General features: G+C 37.2%; 1 protein-coding gene across 6 annotated transcripts in view; it reads right to left on the reverse strand.

The window, feature by feature from the left end:
* The window catches only part of Klc (kinesin light chain), a 13,808-nt gene extending 928 nt beyond the window's left edge, over positions 1-12,880 (reverse strand). Inside the window, exons 1-9 of one of the 6 annotated variants that reach the window (XM_076316617.1) lie at positions 12,533-12,880; positions 12,289-12,398; positions 5,815-6,181; positions 5,567-5,732; positions 4,580-5,295; positions 4,274-4,477; positions 3,755-3,871; positions 3,482-3,603; positions 1-528 (exon numbers count right to left, since the gene is read on the reverse strand). The exon at positions 1-528 is cut by the window's left edge and continues 928 nt beyond it. In XM_076316617.1, the coding sequence (XP_076172732.1) occupies positions 306-528; positions 3,482-3,603; positions 3,755-3,871; positions 4,274-4,477; positions 4,580-5,295; positions 5,567-5,732; positions 5,815-6,181; positions 12,289-12,305 (1,932 nt within the window). In that variant the 5' untranslated portion in view covers positions 12,306-12,398; positions 12,533-12,880 and the 3' untranslated portion in view covers positions 1-305. Of the gene's footprint in view, positions 529-3,481; positions 3,604-3,754; positions 3,872-4,273; positions 4,478-4,579; positions 5,296-5,566; positions 5,733-5,814; positions 6,182-7,317; positions 7,550-8,269; positions 8,582-12,288; positions 12,399-12,532 lie in introns of those variants that run through there. The other 5 variants (XM_076316619.1, XM_076316616.1, XM_076316615.1 and 2 more) reach the window with 5 other exon arrangements.
* Between the last annotated feature and the right edge of the window lie 7,657 nt (positions 12,881-20,537).

Below are 20,537 nucleotides of genomic sequence, written 5' to 3' on the forward strand. Positions count from 1 at the left end.
GCAACGAAAAGAATATGTTACACGCGTATGGACTATACGACATGCGTAGACACGTGTACATAAACCGCGTGCCTGAAACTATTCATCACTCTGTACGATGCGTAAGATCTTGAATATATCATGGTTTTTAGGTCAGCAACTTGCGGGTTTCTTTTCTTTATTTCTTTATTTCTATCTGTCAAATGATAATCGTAGATGCGGTTCGCTTGAATTTTGATTCAAATAGTACGTTCGAAGGAGGGTAGACCAATTCATCTAGTAATCTTTTCTATTCCAAATGATCAGTCGCTAGCACAAAGCCATAATCATCCCGGGTTAAACGAATAACATGAGTACTTCGTTATGGTGCGTCTGATTAAAAGCAGTTGGAATGTGCTGTACACGTTAAACGATCCAGGCAGAGAACGGACATCAGTCAATGTTTTTTCAACTAAACAATGAAGAGCCCTTACATCGTCCGAACTTATCGTTTCGCGTATATTTCTTACATAATATCCTTTATTCGGTACGAAACGAAGACTTCTTGTCCTGAAACAAAAGGAGAAGATTTTCTAAAAAGACCTTTCAGGCAACCGAACTCTAACGGTCTCGTGCCTTCAATGTGATTTACTTTCTTCAAATGAATCTGTTTGAAACTCAAACGATCTAGAAATGTCAATTTTGAAACTTGAAAACTTTTTAAACGTCTCTATCAATTGAATAGATACTGATTTTCTATTAAAGACACAAGATCCCTAAAGAACTTTGATAAATATTGCAAAAGCTGAAAAGAACATGACATGAATTTTTAGATGCGTGTGACAAGCAGAAATATGATCAAATACCAATATAACATTTACAATAATCAATTATTGCTCACAGAAACAGATTTGTATACGTATATACAAGGCGACTGTCAAATATCCCATGCTAGCTATGCTTTGTATCGATAGAGCAGTAACTAATCGTCTCAACAAGGAATGATAACTTCAGTCGTATTTCATAACAGTTAAAAAACAATAGAAGGTCTGCACTCTAGTAATATCTAAATAAACGAAAGACGAAGGGGAAGAGTAAATCGGACAATGTATGTATGTGTGTGTGTTGGGTGTGTACATACACACATTTATAATATAAATAATATATAAATTATATATAAATTTTATATATAATATGTTGATAATGATAAAAAAATATTCCTCTGTGCATTAACACTAAAAACATTGACAAATAATATAAAAATTCTACAAATATCTACGAATACGCACCTGCTACTGAAATCAGTTATTTTTGTCCCGTATGCTGTCCAGGCGAAATTGTACTCCAGTGACATCCTTATCTAAGTCCCGGCCCGCAGAGTACTCGAATCAAAGCGAAACAAAACGACAACGCAGATATCGAAAAACGACTGGTAACAATGGTGGTTAAGAACACAAATGCGTGCGAGGAAAATTAATAATGCAAACCTGTTACACACATTTTCTGCTTTGTGCAAATGGAGACGTATCTCCTACGCGTAACAAGTAATAACAAAAAAAAAAAAAAAATAAATAAATAAAAGAACACAAACACAGAGAGTATAAAGGTTCTATGAGCGACGCATTCCTAAACGTGAATCGAATAACAATTAGAAACTTGTTTCGGTTGGAAAATAATTTATTCGTTCGTTCATTAAAGTATCAAGGCACTACTTATATTAAATTATCCATTTCGTAGTTATCGATTGCAAATTCAAGCATTGTCGTGTATCGAATAACGAAACAATTTATTTTCTTCGTCCAAATAGGAGTTCAAAGTATCATCTCTAATGCTTAAAGATGAACAAAATGTGATATAAGGTGCCTCGAAGAATAAGAGTACCCTTTGTATGTTTTTAAGATCTCTCTAAAATAAATTTATGCCGTAACTGTACTATTCATTTATTACACAAATGAAAAATGTTTAAAAATATCATGTATACATATACATATACATACACACACACACATATATATATATATATATATATATATATTGCATACACACCTGTGAGAGCGGGAACGTGTAAATAACATTAATTGCACAAGTTGCTTACAAATACATAATACTCTGAAGGGGAAATTGTAAACATTAATTTCGAGACACCTCAGATCGTGTTAAAATCAGGACAAAATCAATGTAATTCTGAGTCAGATAAAATTCATTTAAAAGTGTAAATTAAACACATTATTACATAAACAGGATAATGCATATAAACTAATGATGCAAGTCATCGCAAACTTGAAGACGACGTGTGTGTATTAAAATCAGAATCCGTGTACATGTGTGTGTCAGCATAGGCTATATACGAAAGTATTATACGAGACATCTGTTACACAGAATAATGTATTTTCTTCACTCATTGACCTGTCGATCGTTATAGCGTTATTAATCTCCTTTGCGCATCAATCATTTTCAAATGTCATCTTTTGCAAATCTATACTGAACTATATAGTTAAGCAAAGCTGTTTCTAGAATCGACTACTTGTAATCCGTGCGCGTTGCTTGATAGTGTTTTGATTTGGGAAAAATTGCCGAAATATAACATGAAATATACATACGCCTGAACGATTATTGAACATCCAATTGTTTCATTTATGCCGTTGGTATCTTTCCGTAAGCAGATTCGTAATTTCATTACCAATGTGATTATATCTGGAAGCTTTGTTTATTCTAATATCTCGCTTTCTATATGGCTGTGTATAATACATACAAGCGTAAAAAGTTTCAATAGTTATCACGATTACAGATAAATAATGAAAAGTGAAGAACAAATGCTCCATAGAAAGCACCTCCGTCGAATTCTAGTTAACAGTTTAAAAATACGAAATACAAATATCGTCGGTTTCATTCAAAACAAAAAAAAAATAAAAGCAAAACGAAATTCATCGTTAGGGGCATTATTATCACAGCTTATGAGTGGAAGAGATTTATAAAGGCTGCAGTACTTTTCTACGCAATACTTTCTCGAAACGATCATAGAAATAACAATGAACGTTATCGAAATACTTGTAAATGTAATAAAAGAATGTGCAGTTACAATGTGCTGGCTGCCGTCGCATTATCGGGGATACCTGGCTGCGAAAAATTGTGTTGTCAAATGCCCAAAATCGCCAAAAAGGCCCGTTCCTACCCTTCAACTATGCTCCTATAAATGCTTGTATTTAGGAGAGAATTATTAAAGACATTACGCAATGAACGTAGTATTCCTCAGCATTTGGGTTACACCGTTATGAATTTTAAAATCGAGTACTTAAGTGTAATGCTCTCTCGAACAACATACGTTTAAATATCACCTCTTTTCCTAAGAGTACAGACCTTGAGTGATATATATACATATACATATACATATACATATACATACATATATATATATTTTTATTTTCTTTTAATGTGTATATATATATATATACACCGAAAAAATCTTTGTGTGACCAGGCATAATCAAACGACAGGCAATACTACAGACGAAAGATAATCCTACGTGGAAGAGTGAATCCCGAAAGCTTGAAAGATCTTGTTTTTAAAACCGGGTTTGTTAGGACTAGCGTCGTGGTGGCCAGACTGTCCTTCATGTAGCGCCCTTTGTACCAGCGGCAGCGAGCCCTGTGATTGTGTGTTGTATCGCCAATTCGTCAGAACGGGCCGGATAACGAAAAAAGAACAAAAAGAAAGAAGAAAAGGATAGTAGACGACTAATCGTGTGCTACAACATGCAGTGCGACTAATATTTATTCTTATATCTGACACAACTTACCTCGTCCTGTTGCTCGTGTTCGTTGTTGGCTAGACTGGATCGTGAGCCGCGTCTCGTAGATCCCTTTTCCTCTCCTAAAATCTGCGCAACCTTTCCTTGCTTCACAAACTCCAATGTCTAATTCAAAAGAAACAAACAATTTAAGTGGGTAACGCTACTTAAATAAAGTCTAATCTCTAATTTAAACAGATGTTACAGTCTTGTTGAGATTTTGTAGTTTCTTGTAAGATTTAAAGTTTTACTATGTACTTGATACTCATTTATAAGTGTTTGCAAACTAAAAAGTATCAAGTAAAGTTACGATACAACTACCATGTTATGGATATACAATCACAGAGTTTACCCGATTAGATGTTATTCAAACTATTTTCGGCTATCCTAGTCAATCAAGTAAATTACGAACCGCCTTATTCGTCTGTTAATTTGAAACGTATTTATTTCTTTGAATATATTACTTCGATCTAATTTTTTCATAACTGAATTCGTAGGTAGACAATGTTGGATAATTCTTGAACTTACATCCATTCTTGTCCTCAGGGCACAATCTTCCAAAGTTTCCGCTGCCTGGTACTTTCCTTGTCGTCGATATAATGCACCAAGATTTTTCAAGGTTGTCGCAACTGTAGGCGAGTCTACCTTAGCAGCCTTGTGCCAACCTCCGTACTCCCCATACGGAGCGTTCTCTTTATGTCTATGCTTATTCTCTTCCCGTTCTTCCGCAACCTGACATTAAAGAATTGTTTCCCATAACGTCACATACATATTTAAGTAATTTAGAACCACACCACCATTCTTATCACGATCCAAAAGTATAGGTATCTTTACCTGCCAAATTGGTTTATTATCGCCAGCAATAGTACCAAACTCTTTCTCGTGCACTCTGGTCAATACTTGTTTATATAGAACTTCCGCATCCTTGTACTTTCCCTGCTTCAAAAAACATGACGCAAGGTTGTTCTTCGTTTTCGCGACATTAGGATCATCTGGTCCGAGTTTGGCTTCATAAATTTCAAGAGCTCTCTGATAATAACGTTCAACTTCCTCGTATTTACCCTGATTTTGACAGAGCAATGCGAGGTTGTTCAGCTGTTTCGCAACGTCTGGATGGTCGCGACCAAGAACTTTTTCTCGAATATCGAGAGCACGTTTACACAATGGCTCAGCCTCCTTGTATTTACCTCGTTTTCCATATAAAACGGCTAGATTGTTCAATGTTGCAGCAACTGCAGGGTGATTTTCACCGAGTGTTTTTTCGCGAATAGCCAAGGCATCATTCAACAGATTCGCTGCCTCTTTAAATTTATTTTGATCTCTGTATACTAAAGCGAGAATGTTCAACATCGTGGCGACGTCGGGATGATCATGACCGGAAGTTCTTTCCAAATCCTCTAACGCCTGCTTACAAAGCGGTACTGCCACCTCGTACCGCCCTTGACCTGCGTATTGAATAACCAAATTGTGCAATGTACGTAAGCGCGCAGGTATTTCATATCCAGCGTTCACTTGCTGTGCCAATTGCGAAGTCGGTGTTGGCGATATTGCTGTAAAAAAAATCAGAAACCTTGCAAAAAGTGGTCCTTATCGGCGGCTTAAATCTGTGTGAATGCAGAATTTTACTATAGCATTTCTTAACCATATTATGCGTATCGTTTATAAATTTTACATACTTGTTGAATTGTATTTTTAAACACGGAAAAAGATTCTACTAAGAGGGTTCAGTAAAATTCCTCTTTATATTATTCACACAGATTTAAAGGAAATTTCAAACATCCACAATAGATGCTTGACAATAAAAGGGAAAAATGAACATACACTTACTATTTCGGTCGTCTGCATCATCATCAGTAAATAGATCAACAACAGGATCATCTTTTGGTCTGTCTTTAGTATTCTCATCATCGGCATGAGGATCGGTATCGTATTGTCTCATACTTTCCATGAATTCAAATTGTCTTTTGTCTACTTCCAACTTGGCTACCTAATGGAATTACAAATATTTCAATAGCAATTCGGTTTCAATGTCTAGATTCAACACAATTTGAGGCAATTCAATCACTTACTGCTTGCTCGCTAGCTTGTAATTTTTGTTGGGTTCCAGCTAATTCGTCCCTTAACCAAGCATTTTCTTGGCACAATCTTCTAACTTGCGTTCTAAGCTTTTGTTTCTCAGCCTCGACCTTTTGCAAGTGGTTAGCAAGAGCCATCATAACTTCAGCCTCGCCGAGGCCTAATTCTATCATTTCAATATTTTTCGATAGCAAGCTGGCTTTGTCTCTGGCAGCTGGTGCTTCCTGCGATTGTAGTCCCTGCAAGAGTCCTTCATGTTCGACACGAAGAGCCTCCAACCCTTGAGTGACGGTCCGTGCGCCAACTACAATTTCTTCCTGTGTCATGGCCGTCATTCTACCAATGTTTTCTATTTTTTTGCTGCAAGTAGAAAAACAAAAATATAATAAGCATTTAAACAAAAGGAAAATAGTGGAAACTACACAAAGTTTTACATAAACATATTTTAAACATACAAAAAACTGTATTTTCATTTTGTCGCAAAATACTATATATAAAAATGTATTAATTTCTGCTTTAACTTATTTCAATTGAAATGTTTTTTTTTCTTTTCTTACTTTTTAACGACATGTTTACGTGTATATATATACACACACACATACACATACATACACACATACACCCACGCCCACACACACACACACACATATATATATATATAAAAACTAATATCTGACTCCAATTGACAATTTATTTTAGTATTATTTTCACTATCACAAGATACTTCAAATGTTTCAAAATAGACAGAGAAACATTTTACTTTTGCACTTTGAAAGAATAAACCACAATCAAGTGTTTTTAATCCATTTCTCGGTTATTCAATTAAAAATACTTTACGTGTTCAGGTTACATGTTACATTTGAAATACTGCTTCGTTTGCATTCACTTTGGCATCTATTATTTAAAAATTCTATTCCAAACATTTCCGTTGCAAATTTTACCCTATTCTAGGCAAAAAGTACAAAGAAAATGGTAAAAGAACGGTAAACGGTATTTGGAACGGATTGCTTTACGCGCCAATAATTAACCGCAATCAAAAATAGGCATCGTGAAGTATTTCGGTCGTGGCAAGCAGAACGTATCCGGCATTCGCAACGCAAAGAGCGTTTTCAGATCGAAACCAGGTAGAGAACAATTTCATTTTTACATAAACATACAATCCTCGAGGTTCAATCGATAAACACAACCAATCGAAACACTTCTATAAACAGTTAAAATCCATTGTAACGAAATTAATCCCAATAGAAATTTATCCAACGTTAGGGCTGCGTTAAACCTACAGAAATCAATGGTGTAGTACATAGGCGCATGCGCAGTTGTCATAGCGCGTCTCTTGTGCGACACATGTATAAAATGATGTGTCGAGTAGAAAATATGTAGAAGACCACGTAACACGACGCGTGAACAATCGAATTCGATCACAAGCACATTCGAATAACCAAACGAAGTAGCACAAAAATCAATTACAATAGTATACGTTTCGATGAGAAACTTACCCCATGTCGGGACCGCGTTAAACTCAACGAAATCAATGGCTCGATACTTCCGCGCATGTGCAAGCGCCACGGTGTGTCTTTTATGCGACAGAATGTATATAGATATAAAAGGAGATAGTAGACTCTCGAGAGCAAAATAGTATATTTGCAACGCAAAACCGACAAAATATGGCCGGTGGTATACGTTCATGTGTGATCACGGGAAAGAATTACGGATGCTGTCAAGCGAGGTTACACTCTCAGGGTTCTGCACCTGTAAACCTTGACCTCGTACAATCGTCCTTCCCCAAGAGGCCTTGACCTCACGATTTCGACTGAAATGGTACCGTTTAACGAATAGCCTTGAACGAGACCATTTCTGCTGTCTAATTTACCGGTCACTTCCTGTAACTTGGAAAGTCGAGATCGACATTATCACGAAGTTACGAACAAAATAATCTTCGTGAATCGATTTTCTGACATAACTAATGAGGGTGGGGAGCGTGCAAGAAAAACGGGAAAGTCTCTGGTCGACGTATCGATTTTTTGTGGAACCTTGCATTTATGGTAAATTTGCTGCGAAAGTGTATCGCAGCTGATTACAACGAGATTTTCATACCAAATTTTTCGTATCGACACTACAAAACAGAAAAATTTATTTTCTTTCTTCTGAACATGCAGTTATGAACCTTCCTTCGATCGTCTATGGCACAGATTACCTATTCACGGTTATTTTGCTGTTTAAAAAATATGAAGAAAAAAAAAAAAAAAAAAAAAAAGAAACAAACTGTGTGAAGTTTCTAATGAAAGTGCGCGGCAATTAGAGCTCGTTATGTTTACGTAAAAATGTAGCGGTGTACGAATGCCCGGCCGAATGGTGTTCGTAAAAGAAAAGAAAAAGAAACACAAAGAGATGATAACGATCAAAGTGGATAGTTTGAGCTGAATTCGTAAGTAGGGGAGAACTACTCACATTCTATAAGCGTTCAGCGTTCTCGACATATCTCTTCTACCCATCGGTAATGTTGGACACTGTTGGACCTACCTAATCCGTACAAAAAAAAATTCAACTTTCTACTATATCGATCTGTCTACTGTTTCCTCGGGTACAGTCGTGGACGTATTGTCACTTTCAGTCAGTCGAATTTGTTGTAAAAAAGACATCTATCTCGTATTTTGACCGTACAAAAATATAATTTTTAACACATATATATATACACACACGCACGCGCGCGCGCGCTACAGTGGCCCGTAATGTGATCTCTAGAGAGGGACACCTCGCGGAATCGCGTTTAATTCTTTACTGAGGGGTTACGTTTGGCTTCGCACCCTCTACACGAAATGGGGGAAACAGGGGTGGAAGATTGCGCATGCGTCTTGCGGATTCACGAATGTTCATGTACTGCACAGGACTGCGTGCACAGACATAACGGTGTGCACAGTAGATATAACGGAATGAACGATGCGTTTCTGCATAAGAAAACGTCGTGCTATGCCTGTCATTACAGCTACACACAAATATACGTTAGTCGGTCAGTAGGAATAAGCCGAGGGTGCGTAAGGGTGCAATGAATGAAGCTCCTAAGAGGGTGACGCGTGTATGACACTTAACACTTCACGGATCAGGGATGTGGATCTGCATTCATTTTTATAATTTCCATTCGCAGCCGAACAAAGAATGTAGATTTTTTTTGCAAGTTTGATTAAGTATATACTTCATTTAATAAGTAAGTGTAAAAAAGTATTAGATTGGTACATGTAAAGTGTTCTTTTCAAAATTTCAAAGATAGACGACATTTCAAATACATTACACACCTATATGAAACATAATTTAGCCATGATTTGTTTTCAGTCTGACGAGTGTCAAAAATCTCCAACCATGAACCGATGAGTTTACAAGCAACTTTATCCGCAATAAAATTTCATTTTTTAATTTACCGCTCAATTGGATACAACGTTATTAAGTAAAACCTGAATTCTCTTCATGTAAGGATCTCGATCATTCTTAAAATTGTAAAAATCGGTAAATAACTGTAAAATACTTAAATGTTTAAGTATGCATACTGCAGACTACACTCTTGTAAGACACAAAAGTCTATGGTGAAATATGTATTTTGAATAATATAATACATATAAAATATTAAATATTTATATAAAATATTGAATTAATTATTAAGAATATTTTTGGAAACGTATATTATAGAATGCGGTGTGCCTAAATATTTTGATGCTTGTTGTACCTCCAAACCAAATAGCAACAATTGCTAAACGATTTTCGCCATTTAAAAATTGAAACAAGATTGTTGTATACATGTTACACATGTATAAAAAATTCTTCTAACTTATAACGCTGCTTAAGGTAAATAGGATTTGTTAAAATCTGCAAGATTTTACCGACGAATTCGACTACACAATTTAGGATGAAACACTAAACTCCACAAAAAGAACGGAAATATTCTGCCTTTGAGACTCTTAATGAAAATATCCACATATTCATCAAGCTACAAATTTTCCTTTGAAGCTCAACAAGGATTACAGTAGTTCTACCTTGCCTGAAAAAAGTATACTTTTTAAAATTAAAAATTACCCTTCTCTATTTTCCTCTCGGCTTTCTTTCATAACTAAACAGGAATTAAACCGCGGTGTTCGGGCTTAAAAGCGTATCGCATTAACGCGAATACTCGCGCAGATACATATCATGGATGGCAATATGAATTTCACGTGGCAATTAGTTTTCAACCAATTAATTCGTCTGGATCTCGTTGATTTGTGGAACGTTTTACAAGTCCTCGTCGCAAAAAAAAAAAAACCGCTTATAGACCATTTTCGCAATCATTCAACTTCAAGGGGAATAGAGACTGGTAGTCGATGACTCACGGCATGACGACAGAATATTGGAAGTACTGTACCCTGTGCATTCGTTCGTAAAAAGAAGTGCATTGCATACATACATGCAGCGACGTGCAAAATTGCTTTCCCAAATTTAATTCCGAATAATGTACTGAACAAGTAGAGTGCAACATACAGAGATCGTCAGAATTAAATACAAAAATGAACATGCACACTACTAAATACGTACATATACATATACATATACATATACATATACATATACATATACATATACATATACATATACATATACATATACATATACATATACATATACATGTACACACGCGCGCGCGCATTTTTTAGCGTATCTTCTTATCAGTATACCAATAGATTGACGAGATTTTTTCGATGAAAATGAGTTCGACACGATTCTACTCGGATTATTTTTAATTATATACAAAACAAAACACTTTTGAATTCCGCGAATACGTACGTCTATGAATAAAGTTCCATTTAAATTAATTTTCATCGAGAAAATCTAGCCAATTTTACATTAGTAGTTGATACATGGATACATACTATATACACTATCGGTTTAAAGTTTCACAACCAAACGATACAAGAGTGTATCCCGTTTACTTTCCTCATCAAATGGTTCACGCCTGGCCGAGTCACAACTCGAGATAAAGATCGCTACCTTCCCCGCTTTCAAGGCAATCGACGGTCTTAAATTTCTGCCTTGAAACCGGGGACTATTGCAACATCTCAAGGATCTTTGAGTGTACGCGCAAGAAATCAATATTAGTATTGAAAAGGGGAAGTGCATCAACATTTGACGTAAACATGTCGAAAGAGGTAAGATATAATGGGGTTAAGATTTAATTATGTAAAGGATAATAAAAAATGAAGTTCTTCTTCATAAACTTTTCAAAACAAAAAATTACAGAATAAATTAAAATTCCAATATCTTAAAGACGCGTTTAATCACAATATAATTTTGTTTAATTTGAAATAATTTTTATTTGATGCTCTTACGCCAACGTCTGGACCTTATTCTCATCTGTTTCTTAATTCAATGATTTCAATTCCACGAAAAAATTAGCTCTTTTTATTAAACAGCTTTAAAATCTACAATTTTCCAAATTTAGTAAAATCCTTCTAGATACATAGAAATATCGCTAGACTACAACACATGCAAGTTTTGGCAAAATTTGAAATGTTACTTCAAAAAGTGTATGACTTTGCGTGGACTGAACCACTAACGATTCATGATTTACATTTCATATTAGATTTTCGAAAGTAGAAAGTAACACACAACAAACCATGCAGATGCACAGAATTTTTTAATCGTATATGGCATGACAGCACAGAGACAATCGAAGCTCTATATTTGTAAGACGTACTGACCGGAACCCTGATTAAGATTCGTCTAGTGTGACATTCGTGTGTCTTGAGTTTCATTTGTGTGTAGCAAATTCTACTAACGATTTATACCGCTGCCTTACCATTAAAGAATTTCATAATGTGAATTTTTTAAACATTTGAATAACAATCGATATTTTAAAATATCTCAAACAAAAGAATGTAACAGATAGATCATGTATTTATGTTTCGTTTCTCTGAATGCTTCTTAAAATACGCATGGTATAAGAAATAATAAACCAAAATATCTTACGCCCACTTTAATAAAGACAAAAGAAATAACATATACACCATATTGTTAACCTGTTTTCTATTTTCAAGGCTTATTCTTTACTTATCTGTCAGTCTGCAATTAGTATGCCCTGTATCTGTATGCATTTATATAATGACAACATATACAGAACATGTAACACGAAAGTAATGATAAAGTGAAATCGTTTTCTCTGCGTGAATTTCGTTTACATTTAACGAATTAGTGAAAATTTGCCGAAACGCGCTCCTTTCCAAATGCACCAGAATAGGGGATAATTATCGTCAGAGTCGTCGTCATGGTCGTTGATTTTCTGTCATGGTACTGTATAATCTTACGGAAATGAATTAAAACGATTTACTTCCGGCTATAACTGCCTATCGAAGGCGTGGCAATTTGATGCTCGATATACGATGCGTTTTCTATTTGCGCACGTTTAAAAGGACAAAGATAGAAACATTTGAAAAGACAACAATTCGACTTACTTTTCAAAACGGTCCATGCAGGAATCCTTCTCTATTCAGTGTATCATCCCACTTCCCTAAAGAAGGGTTGATCCTTGATGTACTTGTCAAAGATGAACTTTCGAAGAAATCTTTTTAAAGAAGATGAGCAAGTGTCGTTAATTTAGTTGTACGATACTATATTACATGTAAGTCCAGCAACGGCGTACATCAGCACTTCTAACGATAATCTCGAAAAAAAAAAAAAAAAACGAATTTCACTCACCGGATGCGAATCCACCGTGGGTTAATTTTCACAGTTTCAAACAACAAATGTGTGTCCGAAAGTCGCTGCCAGCGATTCTTACGAACACAAGTACGAAAATTCGTTACCGCACGGTTAATGACAGACTAAGATGGCGAGAACCGTGGAACTTAACGAGAGTACAATAACCACATATTTTACGAGTCGAACTCGAAAGTAGACGATCACTACACGTTGCTTCCGATTCCCGTGTTATTATGGATTTTCATGAAATCGTGTGCAGATTGAAAATAAGTTTCTCAAAATAAGTATGTATATCGAACGAAAATCTCCCAAATCTAAAGACGACCGTCAGCCGTACGTAAAAACGCGACTAGAGCGACTTTGTACGATCGCAGCGCCAGTTACCGGAATTTGCCGATACTTACATTGGTTTCTATGAAACGACGTCATTCTTATGTCAGCAACATCTTATTTTTTACGCGCTCTGTTTCTATGAGCAACATCTTTTGGTTGTACATTAAAGATAATTATTTACGCACGGTTATTCTCTTGTTAACAAAAATTAGTACAATAAAAATTTAATCTCTCAACTAAATATATAAGTTTCTTTACACAAATTGCACGACAATTCAAAAAGGTATTGAAAGAAATAAGAAATACGTAACATTACTAAAGATAATTATTTTTTGTCGTATTGTATATATAGCATTGCATTTGAACTGCGAAATCATATTTAATAAATAGTAGTTTAATTTTTTATTTGATAAGCAATTCTAAAAGAAATTGGTCAACGAAGCGGTGCACAGTTATTCACGTAACAGCGAAAGAAGCGAGTGAACACTACCATAGACAAGATACTAGCCAGACGTTGCACGTAAAGGTTTTTCATATTACATGGAACAGGAATGAGCAAGATCTATAACCACTTCTGTTATGCTACTAGGATTGTCGATTTGAATCGGAATAAAATATCACTGCTATAATGTATAACAATTAAAATAAAACACGACGGGAAGCAATTAATAAGTCATGTTTCACAATATGGAAAGTAATAGTTATTTATTAGGTACATTAAGTTGACACTTGAATTAAAAGACTCGTACTGAAAAAGTACAAAGCTTGTTACACTGTCGGGGTAAAACATAATAAATTTCTCTTAAATATATTACTTTGTTATTAATTTTATACCTACCCATGATATATTAATTTTCGATTCTCAACTATGTGCAGCAAGACAAATTCAAAAATTATTTTATTTGTTGGAAATTTAAATAATCCGAAAAACACAAGTGGCACCATCTACGGCAAAACGTCCAAGTTTGTCGAGAAATAGTTGGTTAGCTAAACGCTAGATGGCGAAACAGGAGCTGTTAGATCGTGTATTGGAATGTAGGTAACAAAATTAAAATTTTTCATTAAGAATAAGAACAATACGCATTATCTATTAATTTCTGATTCCCAACTCTGTGCAGAAGCACAAATTCAAAAATAATTTAATGGGTTGAAAATTTAATTAATCAGAAAAGCATGGGTGGCACCATCTACGGCAAACTTCTTCAAGTTTATCGGGAAATAATTCGTCAGAGAAGCGCTAGATGTCGAGACAGGAGATGTTCGTCCATGTATTGGATGTAGATAATAAAATAAAAATTTTTCTATAAAACTAAGAACAATACGCATTATCTATTAACTTCTGATTTCCAACTCTGTGCAGAAGCAAAATTCAAAAATAATTTAATGGGTTGAAAATTTAATTAAAAAGAAAAGCATGTGTGGCACCATCTACGGCAAACTTCTTCAAGTTTATCGGGAAATAATTCGTCAGCGAAGCGCTAGATGTCGAGACAGGAGATGTTCGCCCATGTATTGGATGTAGATAATAAAATAAAAATTTTTCTATAAAACTAAGCACAATACGCATTATCTATTAACTTCTGATATCCAACTATGTGCAGAAGCCAAATACAAATATAACTTAATGCGGTGAAAATTTAATTAAAAAGAAAAGCATGTGTGTCACCATCTACGGCAAAATCTTCAAGTTTATCGGGAAATAATTCGTCAGCGAAGCGCTAGATGTCGAGACAGGAGATGTTCGCCCATGTATTGGATGTAGATAATAAAATTAAAATTTGTCTATAAAACTAAGAACAATACGCATTATCTATTAACTTCTGATTTCCAACTCTGTGCAGAAGCAAAATTCAAAAATAATTTAATGGGTTGAAAATTTAATTAAAAAGAAAAGCATGTGTGGCACCATCTACGGCAAAATCTTCAAGTTTATCGGGAAATAATTCGTCAGCGAAGCGCTAGATGTCGAGACAGGAGATGTTAGCCCATGTATTGGATGTAGATAATGAAATTAAAGTTTTTCTATAAAACTAAGAACAATACGCATTATCTATGAACTTCTGATTTCCAACTCTGTGCAGAAGCCAGATACAAATATAACTTAATGGGCTGAAAATTTAATTAAAAAGAACAGCATGTGTGGCACCATCTATGGCAGAATCTTCAAGTTTATCGGGAAATAATTCGTCAGGAATGCGCTAGATGTCGAGACAGGGGATGTTAGCCCATGTATTGGATGTAGATAATAGAATTAAGATTTCTCTAAAAAACGAAGAACAATACGCATTATCTACTGATTTCTGATTTCCAACTGTGTGCAGAAGCAAAATTCAAATATAATTTAATGGGGTGAAAATTTAACTAAAAAGAAAAGCATGTGTGGCACCATTTACGGCCAAATCTTCAAGTTTATCGGGAAATAATTACTCAGCGAAGCGCTAGATGTCGGTATAGGAGATATTCGTCCATGTATTGGATGTAGATAATAGAATTAAAATTTATCTATAAAATTAAGAACAATATCCATTATCTATTAATTTCTGATTTCCAACTCGGTGCAGAAGCAAAATTCAAATATAATTTAATGGGGTGAAAATTTAACTAAAAAGAAAAGCATGGGTGGGACCATCTACGGCAAAATCTTCAAGTTTATCGGGAACTAATTCGTCAGCGAAGCGCTAGATGTCGAGACAGGAGATGTTAGCCCCTGTATTGGATGTAGATAATAAAATTATAATTTTTCTATAATACTAAGAACAATACGCATCATCTATTAACTTCTGATTTCCAACTCTGTGCAGTAGCAAAATTCAAAAATAATTTAATGGGTTGAAAATTTAATTATAAAGAAAAGCATGGGTGGCACCATCTACGGCAAAATCTTCAAGTTTATCGGGAAATAATTAGTCAGCGTAGCGCTAGATGTCGAGACAGGAGATGTTAGCCCATGTATTGGATGTAGATAATAAAATTAAAATTTTTCTATAAAACTAAGAACAATACGCATCATCTATTAACTTCTGATTTCCAACTCTGTGCACAAGCAAAATTCAAATATAATTTAATGGGGTGAAAATTTAACTAAAAAGAAAAGCATGGGTGTTACCATCTACGGCAAAATCTACAAGTTTATCGAGCAATAATTCGTTAGCGAAGCGCTAGATGTCGAGACAGGAGATGTTACCCCATGTATTGGATGTAGATAATAAAATTAAAATTTTTCTATAAAACGAAGAACAATATGCATCATCTATTAACTTCTGATTCCCAACTCTGTGCAGAAGCAAAATTCAAATATAATTTAATGGGTTGAAAATTTAATTAAAAAGAAAAGCATGGGTGGCACCATCTACGGCATAATCTTCAAGTTTATCGGGAAATAATTACTCAGCGAAGCGGTAGATGTCGAGACAGGAGATGTTAGCCCATGTATTGGATGTAGATAATAAAATTAAAATTTTTCTATAAAACGAAGAACAATATGCATCATCTATTAACTTCTGATTCCCAACTCTGTGCGGAAGCAAAATTCAAATATAATTTAATGGGGTGAAAATTTAACTAAAAAGAAAAGCATGGGTGGGACCATCTACGGCAACATCTTCAAGTTTATCGGGAAATAATTCGTCAGCGACGGGCTAGATGGCGAGACGGGAGATGTTAGCCCATGTATTGGACGTAAATAATAAAATTAAAATTTTAATATAAAACTAAGAACAATACACATTATCTATTAATTTCTGATTCCCAACTCTGTGCAGTAGCAAAATTCAAATATAATTTAATGGGGTGAAAGTTTAACTAAAAAGGAAAGCATGGGTGGGACCATCTACGGCAAAATCTTCAAGTTTATCGGGAAATAATTCGTCAGCGGAGCGCTAGATGTCGAGACAGGAGATGTTAGCCCATGTATTGGATGTAGATAATAAAATTATAATTTTTCTATAATACTAAGAACAATACGCATCATCTATTAATCTCTGATTCCCACGTCTGTGCAGAAGCAAAATTCAAAAATAATTTAATGGGGTGAAAATTTATTTATAAAGGAAATCATGGGTTGTACTATCTGCGGCAAAATCTTCAAGTTTAACGGGCAATAATGCGTTAGCGAAGCGCTAGATGTCGAGACAGGGGATGTTAGCCCATGTATTGGATGTAGATAATAGAATTAAGATTTTTCTAAAAAACGAAGAACAATACGCATTATCTACTGATTTCTGATTTCCAACTGTGTGCAGAAGCAAAATTCAAAAATAATTTAATGGGTTGAAAATTTAATTATAAAGAAAAGCATGGGTGGCACCATCTACGGCAAAATCTTCAAGTTTATCGGGAAATAATTACTCAGCGTAGCGCTAGATGTCGAGACAGGAGATGTTAGCCCATGTATTGGATGTAGATAATAGAATTAAAACTTTTCTATAAAACTAAGAACAATATCCATTATCTGTTAATTTCTGATTTCCAACTCTGTGCAGAAGCAAAATTCAAATATAATTTAATGGGGTGAAAATTTAACTAAAAAGAAAAGCATGGGTGGGACCATCTACGGCTATATCTTCAAGTTTATCGGGAAATAATTACTCAGCGAAGCGCTAGATGTCGAGACAGGAGATGTTCGCCCATGTATTGGATGTAGATAATGAAATTAAAGTTTTTCTATAAAACTAAGAACAATACGCATTATCTATTAACTTCTGATTTCCAACTCTGTGCAGAAGCAAAATTCAAATATAATTTAATGGGTTGAAAATTTAATTAAAAAGAAAAGCATATGTGGCACCATCTACGGTAAAATGGTCAAGCTTGTCGAAAAATAATTTGTTAGCCTAGTCCTAGACGGCGAGACTGGAGCTGTTATACCGTGTATTGGAATGCAACTGACAAAATACACATTTTTTATAAAGAATATAGACAAACACTGCGTTTAGAAGTATACATAGGATGGCATGAATTAACTGTTCGATTCCCTGCGGAAGACTCATTCGTCGTAATTTGGGAGTACTATTGACGCGGTGAAATTCTACTTTTCTGTACAAAATGCAAGTTGTACGGGTATTGTATAAATGATAAGAAATAAACAAACTTAATTTAAAATGTCTAGCAAACAATTATTACTTCGCATGTGTTAAAACGTTGATAGACTTAAACAACATGTTAGAAACCATCTTCTGCATTGAAATTCGATTAACATGAATTCCTATGAATTCGTTAACTCTTTGTAATGAGACAATTAGATGAAGAAGTAAATAATGTGTATGTAAATAATATAGTAATTGTAACATTAATATTCGGAAGATTCGTAAATGTTAATAATGATCGAGCAGATAAACAAACATTCACTGAAACCGTTCGCCTTAATAGATTTCCGAATTTGTTTATGTATATTTATCATAATTATTAACAACCGTCCATCAGACCATAGTTTAAACAATTATTAAGCATATCGTAGTATAAATAAGCACGCTAGAAGGCGAAACAGAAACTGTTAGATTGTGTATTGGAAAGTAGGTAACAAAATTAAAATTTTTCTATAATACTAAGAACAATACGCATTATCTATTAATTTCTGATTCAGCGCCGCCACCGGACCCATCAGAGCCGCCACCGGACCTATCAGCACCGCCCCCGGACGCGTCAGCGCCGCCACCGGACCTCTCAGAACCACCACAGGAACTCTCAGCGACGCCAAATGACTTCAGACCTAACCCAGAACTAACCCAGACCTAACCCAGACCTAACCCAGGCCTAACCCAGACCTAACCCAGACCTAACCCAGACCTAACCCAGACCTAACCCAGACCGAACCTAGACCTAACCCAGACCAAACGTACACTTAACCCAGTCCTGACCCCAGACCTAACCCAGACCAAACCCAGACCTAACCCAGACCTAACCCAGACCTAACCCAGAACTAACCCAGACCTAACGCAGATCTAACTCAGACGTAACCCAGTCCTGACCGCGGACCGAACCCCGGAAGTAACCCGGAGACCTCAGCGACACCACCGGACCCCTCAGCGCCGCTACAGGGCCTCGGTCCTAATCCAGAACCCCAGACATAATCCAGACCTAACCCAGACCTAACCCAGATCTAACCCAGACCTAACTCAGACCTTATCCAGACCTAACCCAGAACTAACCCAGACCTAACGCAGATCTAACTCAGACGTAACCCAGTCCTGACCCCGACCGAACCCCGGAACTCACCCGGACCCCTCAGCCACGCCACCGGACCCCTCAGCGGCGCCACATGACCCCGGACCTAACCTAGACCTAACCCAGACCAAACGTAGACATAACCCAGTCCTGACTCCGGGCCTAACAACGGAACTAACCCGGAAACATCAGCGCCACCACAAACTCCTCATCACCGCCACAGGGGCCCCCAGCACCACCACAGAATCCCGGACCTAACCCAGACCTAACCCAGAACTGACCCAGACCTAACGCAGATCTAACCCAGACGTAACCCAGTCCTGACCCCGGACCGAACCCCGGAAGTAAACCGGAGACCTCAGCGACACCACCGGACCCCTCAGCGCCGCCACAGGGCCTCGGTCCTAACACAGAGCCCCAGACCTAACACAGACCTATCCCAGACCTAACCCAGATCTAACCCAGACCTAACTCAGACCTAACCCAGATATAACTCAGAACTAACCCAGACCTAACGCAGATCTAACTCAGACGTAATCCAGTCCTGACCCCGGACCGAACCCCGGAAGTAAACCGGAGACCTCAGCGACACCACCGGAACCCTCAGCGCCGCCACAGGGCCTCGGTCTTAACCCAGAACCCCAGACCTAACCCAGACCTAACCCAGACCTAACCCAGACCTAACCCAGAACTAACCCAGACCTAACGCAGATCTAACTCAGACGTAAACCAGAACTAACCCATACCTAACGCAGATCTAACTCAGACATACCTCAGTCCTGACCCCGACCGAACCCCGGAACTCACCCGGACCCCTCAGCCACGCTACCGGAGCTCTCAGCGGAACCACATGACCCCGGACCTAACCCAGACCTAACCCCGAACCCCAGACCTAACCCAGAACTAACCCAGACCTAACGCAGATCTTTCTCAGACGTAATCCAGTCCTGACTCCGACCGAACCCCGGAACCAACCCGGACCCTTCAGCGACGCCACCGGACCCCTCAGCGGCGCCACATGACCCCGGACCTAACCTAGACCTAACCCAGACCAAACGCAGACTTAACCCAGTCCTGACCCCGGACCTAACACCGGAACTAACCCGGAACCCTCAGCGCCACCACAAACTCCTCATCGCCGCCACAGGGGCCCCCAGCGCCACCACAGAACCCCGGACCTAACCCAGACCTAACCCAGAACTAACCCAGACCTAACGCAGATCTAACTCAGACGTAACCCAGTCCTGACCCCGGTCCGAACCCCGGAAGTAACCCGGAGACCTCAGCGACACCACCGGACCCCTCAGCGCCGCCACACGGCCTCGGTCCTAACCCAGACACCCAGACCTAACCCAGACCTAACCCTGACCAAACCCAGACCTAACCCAGATCTAACCCACACCTAACCCAGACCTAACCCAGACCTAACCCAGAACTAACCCAGACCTAACCCAGACCTAACCCAGAACTTACCCAGACCTAACGCAGATCTAACTCAGACGTAACC

The sequence above is a fragment of the Ptiloglossa arizonensis genome, chromosome 7, assembly GCF_051014685.1.
Source record: "Ptiloglossa arizonensis isolate GNS036 chromosome 7, iyPtiAriz1_principal, whole genome shotgun sequence".
NCBI classification, from domain to species: Eukaryota; Metazoa; Arthropoda; class Insecta; order Hymenoptera; family Colletidae; genus Ptiloglossa; species Ptiloglossa arizonensis.